Source organism: Macaca fascicularis, chromosome 2 (assembly GCF_037993035.2).
Source record: "Macaca fascicularis isolate 582-1 chromosome 2, T2T-MFA8v1.1".
NCBI classification, from domain to species: Eukaryota; Metazoa; Chordata; class Mammalia; order Primates; family Cercopithecidae; genus Macaca; species Macaca fascicularis.
This window is the reverse complement of record NC_088376.1, coordinates 147,301,067-147,316,092: the sequence shown is the minus strand read 5'-3', so window position 1 is coordinate 147,316,092 and position 15,026 is coordinate 147,301,067. Positions and strand designations below refer to the sequence as shown.

At 48.0% G+C, this 15,026-nt stretch overlaps 1 protein-coding gene across 9 annotated transcripts in view; it reads left to right on the top strand.

The window, feature by feature from the left end:
* SRGAP3 (SLIT-ROBO Rho GTPase activating protein 3) overlaps positions 1 to 15,026 on the top strand; it is a 268,987-nt gene that overhangs the window by 192,065 nt on the left and 61,896 nt on the right. For all 9 annotated transcript variants that reach the window (XR_012431385.1, XR_012431386.1, XM_074032805.1 and 6 more), the window contains 5 exons: positions 1,340 to 1,468; positions 3,236 to 3,457; positions 5,375 to 5,476; positions 8,510 to 8,707; positions 14,294 to 14,378. Coding sequence is in view for 6 of the 9 variants with exons in the window: in XM_074032805.1 (XP_073888906.1) it covers positions 1,340 to 1,468; positions 3,236 to 3,457; positions 5,375 to 5,476; positions 8,510 to 8,707; positions 14,294 to 14,378 (736 nt within the window). In the remaining 3 variants the exon portion in view is untranslated. The remainder of the gene's footprint in view (positions 1 to 1,339; positions 1,469 to 3,235; positions 3,458 to 5,374; positions 5,477 to 8,509; positions 8,708 to 14,293; positions 14,379 to 15,026) is intronic.

Here is a 15,026-nt window from a genome sequence, read left to right as displayed (position 1 = left end):
TGAATACCTACCCTGTGCAGGGACAGTTCTGGGTGCTCCAGACCTAGCAATGAACAAGGTAGATCAAGTCCCTAACCCCACTTATTTTCTAATGGGAGGTCACTGACAATCAACAAATAAATGAAAGGGTAGGGAAAAAAAACAAAAAACAACAATTTCAGGTGGTGGAAGTGCTTATAAAGAAAAGAGTCGGGCAGGGGTGGGCAGAGGGAGTGGGAGAGGTAGATGAGCTTGTTATTGAAGGCCAATCTGGCCTCAAAACCTTAGGCCAAGGCTGAGGGAATCATGAGTCTGAGGGCCTTGAGATAGGAATGAACTTGCCGTCTTAAAGGATGAATCAAGGAGGCTGAGCAAGTGAGGGGGAGCATGGGGGAAGGTGGAGCTTGAGGAGTGGATGGGACCAGGCCATGGACGGCTTCTCAGGCGCAAGCAACAGTTTGGTTCGTCACTGGAGGTTGCTGGGTAGGGGTCTTATTTATTGATTGATTGATTGAGACGGAGTCTCCTTCTGTCACTTAGACCTGGAGTGCAGCGGTGCAATCTCCACATACTGCAACCTCTGCCTCCTGGGTTCAAGTGATTCTCCTACCCCAGCCTCCCAAGTAGCTGGTACTACAGCTGCGGGCCACCACACCCAGCTAATTTTTGTATTTTTAGTAGAGATAGGGTTTTGCCCTGTTGGCCAGGCTGGTCTTGATCTCCTAACCTCAGGTGATATGCCTGCCTTGGCCTCCCAAAGTGTTGGGATTACAGGCCAATGCTCCCGGCCAGGGATCTGATTTACACCCTACCCTAGCAAGGACAGTCGGAGGCTGCTGCTTATCTAGTGTCCTCATCGGCTGTGCAGGTGCAATGTAAAGGGGCTGCCTGAGTCCAGGTCCAACCCTTACTCATCTAGCAGTTGGAGGTCTTCCATAGGTGTGTCTGTGCAGGGCTTGGGTGGCAGGAAGTTACTATAAAGAAAAAAAAATCACTGGGCCGGGCATTATGGCTCACGCCTGTAATCCCAACACTTGGGAAGCTGAGGTGAGAGGATGGCTTGAGGCCGGGAGTTCCAGACCAGCCTGGGCAACGTAGTGAGACCCCACTCTCTCCAAAAAACTTTAAAAACAAAAACTAGGCAGGTGTGATGACATGCATCTATAGTCCCAGCTACTCAGGAGGCTGAGGTGGGAGGATTGTTTGAGTCCAGGAGTTAAGGCTCAAGTGAGCTATGATCACACCACTGCACTCCAGCCTGGGTGACACAGCAACACCCTGTCTCTTAAAAAAAAAAAAAAAATCACAAATCCCGTCCTCTTAAATGGCTTTTTTTACGTCTACTCTTTTCTTCTTCCAGAGGCAGGCCAAGTACTCTGAAAACAAGCTGAAATGCACAAAGGCCCGGAATGACTACTTACTCAATCTGGCAGCCACCAACGCAGCTATAAGCAAATACTACATCCATGACGTCTCCGATCTGATCGATGTGAGCTCCCTGGGGAGTCTGGGACTGAGCAGGGCCCACATCTGGGCTGGCGCACGTCACTGGCTGAAGGAGGGGCTGGTCTTTGTCTTTAGCTGACATTCTGGGGTAGCCAGGGGTCTTTTGAGCCCTGCCGGAGGGGAGGGGCAGTGAATGTTTGGAAGCAGGAAAATGAGTGTTACCTCATGGTGTCTATTTTCATGAGTGGGACATGGGCCTCTGGTGGCCCCAGTGCAGTTGACTTGGGCAGTCGTATATCCAGTGCCAACTTCCCAAGTACCTTCCTGGACACCAGGTCCTTTGCTGGGTTTGAGGGATTCAGGGGTGAACCATACACGGTTCATGCCTTGGGGGATTTCCCAGTGTGGTAAAGGAGATGTTATTGGTAATATGTTTAGCGACCCTAGGGCCACTCAGCCAGACACACATACATGCGAAACAAAGTAGCGAATGAGGCAGACTTAATTATGCAGATCAGCTTTGTGTGGGGAGGTTATCTCGGGAGAAATCGGGCAGCTTAAGCAAATGGAGAATGGAACACTGACTCCCAAGTACCAGCTGTGCAGGACACACCACAGAGACAAGCAGACTGGGAGAAAGAACACTGTGAGCGGAGGCGCTGGGGAGGGCTTCTTTGTCATCTAAGTAGGAGCCAGGACTGTTTCTCTCGTGTCCCCCTTCCTGCACAGATGGGGGAGCTGGCCCTGTCCATGCTTAGTAAAGGCTCGGTATTGGTTGATGGGCTCTTTTCCTGGTGTATCCTGTCGGGAAGTCAGGGGGCTCCTGCTTTTCCCATGGCTCCAGAGGGAGACCCATTCTCAGCATCGCAAGGAGAGGGAGCTCCCAAATGGCCCAAGGACAGACCTTCCTCTTTCCTACTTTTCAACTTTCCTTTTTGCCCTTTCAGCCCTTTTATTGATTCATTTACCATATATTGATGGAGCACGTGCTGTTGTCTGGAACTTGAGGTGCAGGAGCCAGTGGGTTGGCCCTCGGGGAGCGCACCTTACCAAGGACATGTTGATAGATGATTTTGATACTAAGTGGCAGGGGTCACAGTGAGGGAGGTAGAGGGAAATGTGGACCCCTGGAGGAGGAACACCTGACCAACTCTGAGTGGGGAGAACATCAAGGAAGCCTTCCTGGAGGAAGTGACCTCTAAACTGAATTCTGAAAGAAGAGTATTCCAGGCAGAGGGGATGCATGCATACCACCCTAAAGAAGAGAAAGATGGGCCGGGAGCAGTGGCTCACGCTTGTGAACTTTGGGAGGCCAAGGCGGGTGGATCATGAGGTCCGGAGTTCGAGACCAACCGGGCCAACACAGTGAAACCCCCGTCTCTTAAAAATACAAAAATTAGCTGGGAGTGGTGGTGGGTACCTGTAATCCCAGCTGTTCGGGAGGCTGAGGCAGGAGAATTGCTTGAACCCACAAGGCGGAGGTTGCAGTGAGCCGAGATCACGCCATTGCACTCCAGCCTGGGTGACAGAGCGAGACTCCATCTCAAAAAAAAAAAAAAAGAAAAAAGAAAAAAGAGAAAGATGGTGAATATAGGGAGCCTAGTTCTGCTATTGCGCAAATCTCAACCGCAACTCCCGCTGAGGGCCGTGGTGTGGTTTGTGCAGTAAGATTCCAAAGTGCCTTGGGGCCTCTGGGATGGAAGATTCAGCTGTGGAAAGGGAGGTAATTGTAAGTCATTGTGGTGGCCGGCGACCACCCCTCCACATCCTGGCTCTCACCTGTAACCTTCTGTTGTTGCCTCTCCCCAAGTGCTGTGATTTGGGCTTTCATGCCAGCCTGGCCCGCACCTTCCGGACCTATCTCTCAGCTGAATACAATCTGGAGACTTCTCGCCACGAGGGACTGGATGTCATCGAGAATGCAGTGGACAACCTGGATTCCCGAAGTGACAAGCACACAGTCATGGACATGTGCAATCAAGTCTTCTGCCCTCCACTCAAGTTCGAGTTCCAGCCCCACATGGGGGATGAGGTAGGCTTCTCCCTGGAGCCCGGGCTTGGGGCTGCCTCCCTCTGTTCCCCCATGTGCTCCAGAACATCAGCCCAGGTTGCACATACAGGAAGTTTCTATCCGAGGCCTGGGGTCAAGCTCCTGGTTCATGGGCTTCCCCAGCCGAGGAGTTTACCACTAATACCCTAATGTTACTGTCTCAAGTGCCCCCCATGCAGAATTGCAGCACCTTGGCTTCCTTTACAACCCCTCCCAGCTATGTCTAGAAGACTCCAAGGGAGCCCCAGTCTGCACACAGGCTCATGTTCTTCCCCCAGATGGCCAGGTGAGGTCCCTGGGAAGCCTGGGCCTCACTGTAGCCTCACCACAGCCATTCAGGCCGGTGCATTCCACCAGGGCACTCCCTTCCTCCAACACTGCAAGCCTTTGATATGCCAGACAATCGAGTTTCCTTCAGTGCTTGTACTGCTCAGATCCTTGTTACAATCTGAAAAAACAAACAAACAAACAAACAAATGAAAAACAAATGGGAAGAAGGCCCTTGTGACTGGCCCCAACACAGCCCTACTAGTTACCCAAGGCTTACAAAATCCCTTATGCAAATAGTTGCCTGAGCTTATCTGTGTCACTGCTCCCTCTGGGCATTGGGGGAACCCACTCCAACAGTGTCCCTGACCCAGCCAGCGTCTGGGTCCCAGTGAGGCTCAGCTGGGCCGTCCATGGCACCTGCTAGGAGGGGAGGGGCAAGGAGGCATCTGAGAAGATGGCATTTGCTAGACCCTCTGCATGGCTCTGCCCACTTGCTTCTGCAGGGCTGCACTGCTGTGCCTGCCCCATCCCTCTGCCGTCAGCTCCAACTCTTTCGATCCATCACCTGGACCTGAAAATGCGGGCCTCGTGGTGACCACTGGTGACCATAAACTTTGGGTTGCCCAGTCAGTGGCAAATAACTAATACTGTCCAGAGAGCCCTACTGTCCCTTGTGATCCTAGCTGTGATCCTGGAAGGGGTGAGGTGCACATGCCTGCCAGCAGCCTAACCCGCAGGTGATACTAGAGTCCCACATGAAAGGTGGAGGGCGGTGGCTCACGTCTGTAATCTCAGCACTTTGGGAGGCCGAGGCAGGTGGATCACTTGAAGTCAGGAATTCAAGACCAGCCTGGCCAACATGGTGAAACCCTGTCTCTGTTAAAAAAAAAAAAAAAAAAAAAAAAATTAGATGGGCATGGTGGCAGGTGCCTGTAGTCCCAGCTACTTGGGGGGCTGAGGCAGGAGAATCGCTTGAACCTGGGAGGCGGAGGTTGCAGTGAGCCACGATGGCGCCACTGCATTCCAGCCTGGGTGACAGAGTGAGATCCTGTCTCAAACAAACAAAAAAAAGGCGGAGAGAGAACAGCATTTCTCAGGTGCTTCCCCTCCTCCAGCCCTCACCCAGTCAAGTGCTGGGGGATGAAGAGCTCTGAGCTGTGAGAGTGCATTGTCTCACAGCTGCCCTGCTGCAGCATCGTTCTGCGGCACAATGGGAGTGTGCCCTGATTGTTTCCCATTCAGGTTTTTTCCCATTGGCTTCTCTTAGGTGGTTGCTTTCTTGCCACAACTTCTTGCCTTGAAATTAACCAATTAATTTTGCTTAGTAAGATTATGTTAAGGCTCTTTGTAAACCTTCACTTGCTTCCCAAATGTAGATCATGACTGAAAGGCCACACCTGGCAATGGCAAGAGGGCAGACTGAGTAGGAAGGCCCTGGTTCTCATCTGGCATTGGTTGCCATGGCCACTTATGAGCTCTGTGACCTTGGGTAGGTCACTCAACCTTTCGGAGCCTGTTTCCTGGACTGTGATTGGGATGTTAATGGTAGCACCCCCACTCCTCTGCCCTAGCTCCACACAGGTGAGGAGGGCACAGGGCAACCACAGATGGTGGCTGTTATTCCTGCAGGTGTGCCAGGTCAGCGCTCAGCAGCCCGTCCAGACAGAACTGCTCATGCGGTATCACCAGCTGCAGTCCAGACTGGCCACCCTCAAGATAGAGAATGAGGAGGTGAGTGAGCCCCTCTGCCCTATAAGGGATTTCCTTTGGAAGGCCTGGCTTGTCCCAAGGAGTCCACTTGTACCACGGAATGCATAAGAAATGATAGTTCCACTTATAAGATGGAATAGTACACAATCATTAAAACCACACACACTAAGAATCATTAATAGCCTGGGGGAATGCTTATAAGATGTTAAATTGAAGAAAAACAAAAGGCAGGGGGCTGAGGCAAGAGAATTGCTTGAACCTAGGAGACAGAGGTTACAGTGAGCTGAGATCACGCCACTGCACTCCAGCCTGGATGACAGAGTGAGGCTCCATCTCAAAACAAACAAACAAACAAACAAACAAACAAAACACAAAAGGAAATAGGACTGTATGTTCAGTATTGCCATAACTGCAGTAAACTAAAGCATGTGTATATTCCTAGGCATAGAAAAAAGACTGGAGGGAAATGCTTAAATGTTATTAGTTGCTATGTTTGGGTTGTGGGGTGATAGGTGCTTTCTGTTTACTTCTTTGTGCTTTCTTCTATTTTCTGCAATGAATTTCTGTTTTATCATTAGAAATAACAGTAGGTATTTTAAATTACACAATGAAATAAACAACCCAGGGCACACTAAATGTGACATGGATTCTGAGCTCCAAGGAGCGGGTCAGTCTTACCAGGCCCAGCCTCCCTCCTCTGCAGCTGTGGGGCATAGGATTCTCAGCAAGTGGGTACAGATGGAAATACCAGTGCAGTGGCTCTATTCTGTGGACTGAAGAGGCCAGATGGGAAACATCCTTTTCCAACCTGGACTCCTCCTCCAAGGAGGATGTCAACGAACTGGAGGCCCCTGGAGAAAGGATACCAGGATGGAGGGAGTGACACTCGAGGTCATGGGCAGGTTTATTCTTGAAAGTGCAGTCACAGTGGGGAGGTGGGAAGACACAGTCCTGATCTTCAAATCTCAAGAGTGCTATCCTGGGCAGAGAGGGCAACTTTGCTTTTCAACTCCACAAAGGACATACCTAGGACAAATGTGAGACAGATTGGAGCTCAGGATGATAGCAAATCAGTGCAGTCCCCAGGGGGAGGTTGTATGGAGACAAATTATATATTTGTTTTTCAAACCTGGAAAGAGACAGGAGATGAACAGAGTGTTTTCTTTATTTATTTATGCCCTATATCTTCCCTCAAAGGATTTTAAATTGTTTACACGGAATAGCATATGGATCATAATGTTAATGGAATTTAAATTGGAAATCAGGGCCAAAGAAAGGAGAATGAAGCCAGTGTTCCTCTGTATGAGCTGCTAACGAGCTTGAATAGACTTAATTTTGAACCTCAGCTTCCTGTCATGCTGCATTAGAAAGAAGAATTGATTCATGTATTCATTCAACAATATTTATTCAAGTATTTATAGAGCGCATATTGTGTACCAAACATTGTTCTAGATAGAGAATAAAGTGAGTGAACACAGCACAACATAGCACCTCCTCTCCGGGAGGGAATATTCTAGTGAGAAAAGACAGATAATACTGCACTGATTTGCTATCATCCTGTTGACAAAGAGAGTCAAACTCTGTAAAATACTTGAAGAGATTTATTCTGAGCTAAATATGAGTGACCAATGGCCTGTAACATGGCCCTCAGGAGATACTGAAAACATGTACCCAAGGTGGTTGGGCCACAACTTGATTGTATACATTTTAGGGAGATGTAAGGCATCAATCAATACATGTAAGATGTACTTGGTTTGGTCTGGAAAGGTGGAACAACTGGAAGCAGGGGCTTTCAGGTCATAGGCAGATTCAAAGATTTTCTGATTGGCGATTGGTTGAAACAGTTAAGTTATTGTCTAAAGAAAGGGTTAAGATAAGGGGTTGTGCAGACCAAGGTTTTATCATGGAGATGAAGCCTCCAGGTAATAGGCTTCAGAGGATAGACTGTAAACGTTTCTATCAGACTTAAAGAGTCTGTTCTAACAGTAATTCCAAAAAGGAGGAGGGTATAATGAGGTAGGTTTGCCGCCCCCTTCCCATCATGGCCTGAACTAGTTTTTCAGGTTAACATTGGAATGCCCTTGACCGAGAGGAGAGGTCCATTCAGATGGTTGGGGGCTTAGAATTTTATTTTTCATTTACAAAACACAAAAACAAGCCAAGAAATGAATGAGCTTGGAAAATATTAGACAGTAATAGACACTGAGTGAAGATATCGGGGGGGGGCCTGATGTCACCAGGAGGTGACATTTAAGCTGAGGTCTGAGTGACAAGAAATAGGCTTTGAGTGACAATAATTTTATAACAAACATTGGAGGCAGTTTTTCCAGGTACTATTTTTGGAACCAGCCTCCAAAGCAAAGAATCTGCCCTTTAGGCACAGTTCAGCAAAGGGGTGCTGTAAGGTCAGGGCCTGTGGACCCTGCTCATGCAGGCTTCTGGTGGTCCCATGAAATTCCAGAAGAAAAACTGGAGTCCTAACTGAACAATGTGTGTCTTCCTGGAGTCTTCCTTTTCTCAGCAGCTGTCTTCCTGGAGTTTTCCTTTTCTCAGCTGGGCTTTTGATAGGAGTCCAATAGCAGATACCTGGAGAGTTTGTTCACGAAGAATGGCTGCCCACCATTGTCAGCTTTGTCTCTACCCTTCTCTGAATGAAGAGAACTAGAGCGTGTCTAATGTTGTCTCTATTCAACTGACCACCTTGCATTGGAGGAGCTGGTTTGGAGTTACATAATTAGGCCAAGAGAAGCAAACCTAGAAACCTGGGTTCCTCATTTGTTGCAACATTCCTCAAGGTTCTCTCTGTCAGGAGCCATACATAGAATGTCTTCAAATTGGGCAACCTGGCTTCTCATCCCAGCCAGCTGTGTGATTTTGGGCTGGTGACTAATTTGTGTTTTCCACATTAATACAGTGAGAAGGATTATTTTTGTTCGGCCTATAATCCTAGGGATTTTACATGGAAGAAGTAAAGCGACAGTTGGGAAAGGGATTTTAAGGGTCAACAGCAGTATGAAAATACAGGATTTTTGTCAATCTGCTGTGTTTCTCCAGGTTAGGAAAACCCTGGATGCCACCATGCAGACATTACAGGACATGCTGACTGTGGAGGACTTTGATGTCTCTGATGCCTTCCAACACAGTCGATCAACAGAGTCTGTCAAGTCGGCTGCCTCTGAGACCTACATGAGCAAGATCAACATTGCCAAGAGGAGAGCCAACCAGCAGGAAACAGAAATGTTTTATTTTACAGTAAGTGGCATCCTGGGCCCAGAACCACAGTGTCTGTCAACCCACTGGCAGTGACTTTTCAGGAGCAACCCAAGCTACTGAGAACCAGAGAAACCACATGGACCTAAGACTCCACCACCATGCTTTTCAAATTAAGTTGCCTGGCTTGGTTTTCTGAAATGCAGAAAGTGAATTCCCAATGGATAGCACTGGCATTGATCTTGGGTGATGATTATTGACATTTTCTTGCTCTAGAAAAAAACCGAGACAGTTTTATTCAGTGGGGTGATAAGAAAATGGCTAACAGAGTCAGGTGCAAGTCCCAAGGAACAACCCTAAAATTACGTATATAGATTATCATGTTGAATTGTCTTAAATTTAGGTGTGAGCTTTGGAAAAAAAATGCCCTAAAGAATCCAAGCAAATTGCTCTTTAGTTGCTTGCCCTTCACGTAAAATCCCATGTTAATTATCTTCCATTTGGACAGGGGCTGGGAGGAGCAAGGAGACAGGGACTGGGTTTATTCAACATGTGTCCAACATGTGTTTATTGAGCATAAAATATTAGGTTTGTAAGGGACCTTAAATCTTCCATGGGATGCTTGAGTCTGTTCAGCCATATCCCTGCCCAGAGGCCATCCTGACTCTGCCTGCTTGCTCCCAAGATTAAAAGCTCCCTTTTCCCCCAAACAGCCCTTTTGTTTGCATTGTGCCTGGCTTTTAGTATTATCATGTTTTCCTTTATCTTTGCTATCTTCAAAAATCTGCCTCACTGGGATTTCTTGGTTCTCTTCTCTGGGGCCACCCAGAGTGGAGGCTAATTCTACATGACAGTATTTCACATGGTTGCAGGGAACTGGGATTTCATTTCTCCAGGCCAAATGTATCTGATTCTTTCAGTCCTGCCTTATAAACTTTTGTTTTGAGTAGCCCCAGTATCCTAGTGACTCTCTCCTGAACATGTTCCATGTGCTGATGCCTCTTCTAAGGTGAGACTCCAAGCAGTGGTCTGCCCAACACAGAATTGAGCAAAATTGGCTGGGCGTGGTGGCTCACGCCTGTAATCCCAGCTCTTTGGGAGGCCAAGGCAGGCGGATTGCCTGAGCTCAGGAGTTCGAGACCAGCCTGGGCAACATGGTGAAAAGCCGTCTCTACTAAAATACAAAAAATTAGCTGGGTGTGGTAGTGTGCGCCTGTAGTCCCAGCTACTCGGGAGGCTGAAGCAGGAGAATTGCTTGAACCTGAGAAGCGGGGTTTGCAGTGAGCCAAGATTGTGCCACTACCTCCAGCCTGGGAAACAGAGTGAGACTCTGTCTCAAAGAAAAAAAAAAAAAAAAGAATTGAGCAAAATGTTCACCCCTTCTATACCAGGTACTATGCTCCTATTCATACGTTCTAAGATCATATTCTTTTATTATTATTCTAAGGCTAAGTTAATATCAGTTATAGCTCTCTTCCCTGCACGCTACCATTAAGCAGGCCTCACTCTTCCTAAGGCTTTGTAGGGGATGTCTTGGGCAGGTCTTCTGTTTATCACCAGTTAGTTTTCCTCTTGATGAATTCAATTCATGGTTTTAGTCAACATCCTGATCCAGTTACTCAGCATACATGCTGTCTCCTCAAACCTGTGTTTCCTGCAGATTCAGTGAGCATGGCTTCCAAAGTTTAATCAATTTAAAGACTAATGGATATACCAAGGCCAGGGCCAAAGACAGAGTTGTTAAAAATATGCAACTAGGGCCAGGCGCCATGGCTCATGCCTATAATCGTAGCACTTTGGGAGGCCGAGGTAGGAGGATCCCTTTAGCTCAGGAGTTTGAGACCAGCTTGGGCAACATAGGACAACTCCATTTCTACAAAGAAAAAAAAAAAAAAAAAAGGCCTCACATGGTCCATATCTGTGGTCCCAGCTACTCAGGAGGGTGAGGTGGAAGGATTGCTTGAGCCTGGGAGGTTGAGACTGCGGTGAACTGTGATTGCACCACTGCACTCCAGGCTGAGTGACAGAGGGAGGCTGTCTCAAAAAAAAAAAAAAAAAAAAAAGGAAAAAAAGAAAAGAAAAAAGAAAAGCAATGAGGCTAATATTGATTGGACTGTAGTCATTTAACCCATCACAAACCCACCCAATTCTAACCGAGCTCCATCTTATAACTGGCTTTGTCAAATCCCTGGTCAAAAACCAGTAGTCAACAGACACTGCATTTTCTCCAACACCCTTTGACCCTGTCAAGGAAGAAAACAAAGTAGAGCTTAGCGAAGCAGCCCACGCTGATTGCTGGCATTCGCCACTTCCATGGGGCCTACTGTGTTCACAAAGAGAATTTATGGTTACAACATGCATATGAATATTAATTCACTTTCGCAGTAGAAGCAAAGAAATCTGGGAAACAGAATTCAAGAAAGGGGTTCAGCCTACTCGAAGTTAGGAGGATTCTCCAGTATCTATGACTAAGGGTCATAAGATGTTATAGTTTATTCTTAATATTTAGTTTGTTAGCGTGGTTTCCTAGTATGCCTTCTCATGACTCATTATTTTAGGTCTTTTTAAGGACATCATAATCCTTTAAATACAAACATCAATACAATTTGATGGCATTCTTTATTTTGTGGACATTCGTTATTCTTCAGATGGTTGAAGTTTAAATGAGGCAGACAGAGATGGTTTACAAAGCCCCAGGCTGTAAATTGCACTAACCAGTGGATGACCTGTCAAGGCATGTGTTATGTGTTTGGGACTAGATCTTCAACTTCTTGGGGCAGTGAGACACGGTGAACAGAATATCAGCTTACCCCTCAGCTCTGCTTTTTTGGGGAATTCTTGGATAGGAGATAAAATGAGAGGACATTATTTTTGAAAGCATCTATAAAGAGCCTCTCAGACAGTAGTTACCAAACTGAAGTGTGCATTTGAACCATCTGGGAAGCTTGTTAAAAATGTAGGTTCTCAGCCAGGCATGGTGGCTCATGCCTGTAATCCCAACACTTTGGGAACTGAGGTGGGTAGATCACTTGAGCTCGTGAGTTCGCGACCAACCTGGGCAACATGGCAAAACCCCATCTCTACAAGAAATACAAAAATTAGCTGGCCATGGTGGTGTGTGGCTGTAGTCCCAGCTACTTGGGAGGCTGAGGTCCCAGCTACTTGGGCTGCTGTGTGCCTGTAGTCCCAGCTACTTGGGAGGATGGCTTGAGCCGGGGAGGCAGAGGTTGCGATGAGCCAAGATTGTGCCACTGCACTGCAGCTTGGGCAATAGAGCCAGACCTTATCTTAAAAAAAAAAAAAAAGTAGGTTCTCAGACCACCACTCTCCCAAGATGGGCACCTGGAATTGTGAACACTTCTGGGCCTCACTGGTTCCTCCTTCAGTGTCAAATGAGGGGTTAGACTCAAGGTATTCTTGAACAGGAATCTGCGCGTTGACAGTCTCCCCAGCTGGTTACGAGCCCCTGGCCCTCTGCCCCACACTTGGAGAAACACTGAGTCTACTCTCAGTTCACACTGGGGAGGACATGGAAGCCCAGAAATGCACAATAATCTGCTGAGGTCACCCAGTGAGTGACCACAGCTCTGAACTTCTGTTTCCTTCTGGGTAGAACAGGCCTGATGATGCTTTCCCCATTTACCGTCCAAGATTGTGATGAGGCTTAAACATACGTATGTGAAAACTGTCAGGTGCTCTGCGGATACAAAGGGGAGTGACTCTTAATGGCCACTAGGCCAGGTCCTGGGAGCCTAGGACCATGGAAAAAGAGAGAGGACACCACAACCTCCCACCAGCCCATTCATTCCAGAACATCAAGGTGGTCCAGCATGAGGTGACCCCAGTCGTATTTGTGTATATGTCAGCCCCCACCCCAATGGGTCTTTCTCCCATGGCTGTCAATGGGAAGGTGGTGATCTTAGGGGCCCTCCTCTACAGTTGACTTGGGGGTGTCTGAGCCTCTGCAACTCACTTTTCTCTGCCCCCTTTTTTAGTGTGCTGGCTGGGACAATAGAGTGGGTTTCTCTTTGAGAAACTAGCAGGTAGATTTGGGGCAGTCACATCTACCTCCTTGACTTTATTATCAGAGCTCTTGCAATTATCATGCCCCTTGCTTACCAAACTCCTTCCTGCAGGTCTCCACGTGGCCCCCTTTCCACCTCCTTCAGGCCTTGGCTCAAATGTCCACTTTGCAGTGAGGTCTTCCTGGACTTCTAATCCACAGTTCACATTTTATTTTATTTATTTTATTTATTATTTATTTATTTATATTTTGTAGAGATGGGGTCTCAGTCTGTTGCTCAGAATGGAGTGCAGTGGCATGAACATAGCTCACTGCAGCCTCAACCTCCTGGGCTCAAGTGATTCTCTCACCTTGGCCTCCTGAGTAGCTGGCACTACAGTACACGCCCCCAGGCCTAGCTAGTTTTTTAAACTTATTTTTTTAGAGACTTGGTCTTGCTATGTTGCCCAGGCTGGTCTTGAACTTCTGGCCTCCAGCAATCCTCTCACCTCAGCCTCCTGAGTAGCTGAAATTACAGGTGTGAGTCACCATGCTCAGCTCTGATTTCTTTTTATCCACAGCATTCACCACCACCTGACCGAGTGGTATTTTACTTATCTTTTTTGTTCATTTATTGTCTCCCTCCCCACTCCACTACATAAGCTTCAAGAGGGCAGGGATCCAGTGAAATTTCTCAGCACCTACTCTAAGCCAGTCACAGCTTTAGGCACTGGGGAGCCGGAGATGAGCTGGGTGTGGAGTCCACCCTCCAGCAGCTGGCCGTGCAGCAGAGGCATGCCCAGTGGGGCTCTGGGACTGTACAGGTAGGGGAAGCTGGTACCCGTGTAGAGGTGGCTGAGGCCCAGGCTGAGTTCAGGCGGGTAGGTGTGTTTCTATCCTGGCCTGTTCTCTGTCCTTCAGTGCCGCTCTAAGGTACACTGCACTGGGCCAGGGCCCTGAACTAGGAAGCAGGTTGGGGCTGGGTGTGGCCCTCAGCTGACTTTCCATGGGAACTTGGACAGATCACTTCCTGGTGCAAGCTTCATTTTTCTTATCTGTAAAAAGAAGAAAATCCTATCACCAACTGCAATTTGGGTTATTTTAATGGGAAAGCCTCTCAGGGGACTGCAAGCCCTTCCTCCTTCAAAGCGGGGCCAGATGAAAGGAAGACTTGTTCTGAGGCTTCTCTGACAGATCCGATAAAGCTCTCTGGCCTCGGCTGCACGTGGCCCCTGGGATGGTTCCCATTTTTATTTCTCTTGGCACAGAAGCACAGTGGAGCTTTGATGAGGAAAGAGGCCCTTTGCTTTGTCTCCTTGTGGCCTTTACCTGACAAAGGCAGCTTTCACTGCTCCCATTCTCCCCTGGCTTGCTTTGTGTTCCTAACCCCTGACCTGAAAGGCCTAGAGCCCTCCGAGGGCCTGGCCACGGCATGGCAGCGCTGAAGATCTAGATGGAGGAAAGCAAAGACGCAGATGCAGAGGCCTCTCTGTTCCCTGCACCGGGGTCCCTGCGGGTGACATGATCTCTCTTCGGCTTCCCTGTCCCAGAGGTCAGTTGCAGAGGCATATATCCCATTACTCGGCCTTGCAATCTACAACTTCTTTGTGCCTTGTGTCTTACAGAAATTTAAAGAATATGTGAATGGCAGTAACCTCATCACCAAGCTGCAGGCCAAGCACGATTTACTCAAGCAGACCCTGGGCGAAGGTGAGTGAGGTGGCGGAGGCCCTCTGGGAGGTGCTCTGTTCCCCACTGGGTTTCACTGTGTCCCCCTGACGTGTTGAGCTGCCTAATCTTGAGACAGCAGGCATCTGGCAGAATGAACCTGGACTGACCAGGACTGGGCAGGCTGGGAAAATCACCTTAGTACAGATGCCTTGGGGGTCCATTCTGGCTATAGAAAATAAAGGGCGTGACTTGCTTTTTGATGAATAGAAAGAAAAAGTAAATAAAAAAAGAAAAAGAAAATAGAGGGCAACCACAAGTCTTAGTTTAGGTTGGCAGGGACAGTCCAAGGCAAACTGATAGAGGGGCACCCATCAGGTAGGGAATGGGAATCCAGGGCCTCAGAGGCCGGCACTGACGTTTTTCAGCAGACACTGTTTGCAAGGAATACTACTGGAGTGTCTGGCCAGGGTTCTAGGTCCAGAGAAGGAAAATCCATACATGTAAGTCAGGGTTTGGCCCTTGAGGGACCTAATGACCAGGCGTAAAGCCACTCAATGCCTTCCAGTGGCAGTTGGAATAAAATGCCAGCTGCTGTCATGGCACATGAGGCCTTATAGCACTTAGCTTCTGCCTGCTTCCTTGACCTCGTCGGTCATTCTCCCTTTCCTTACTATGCTGCAGCCACAC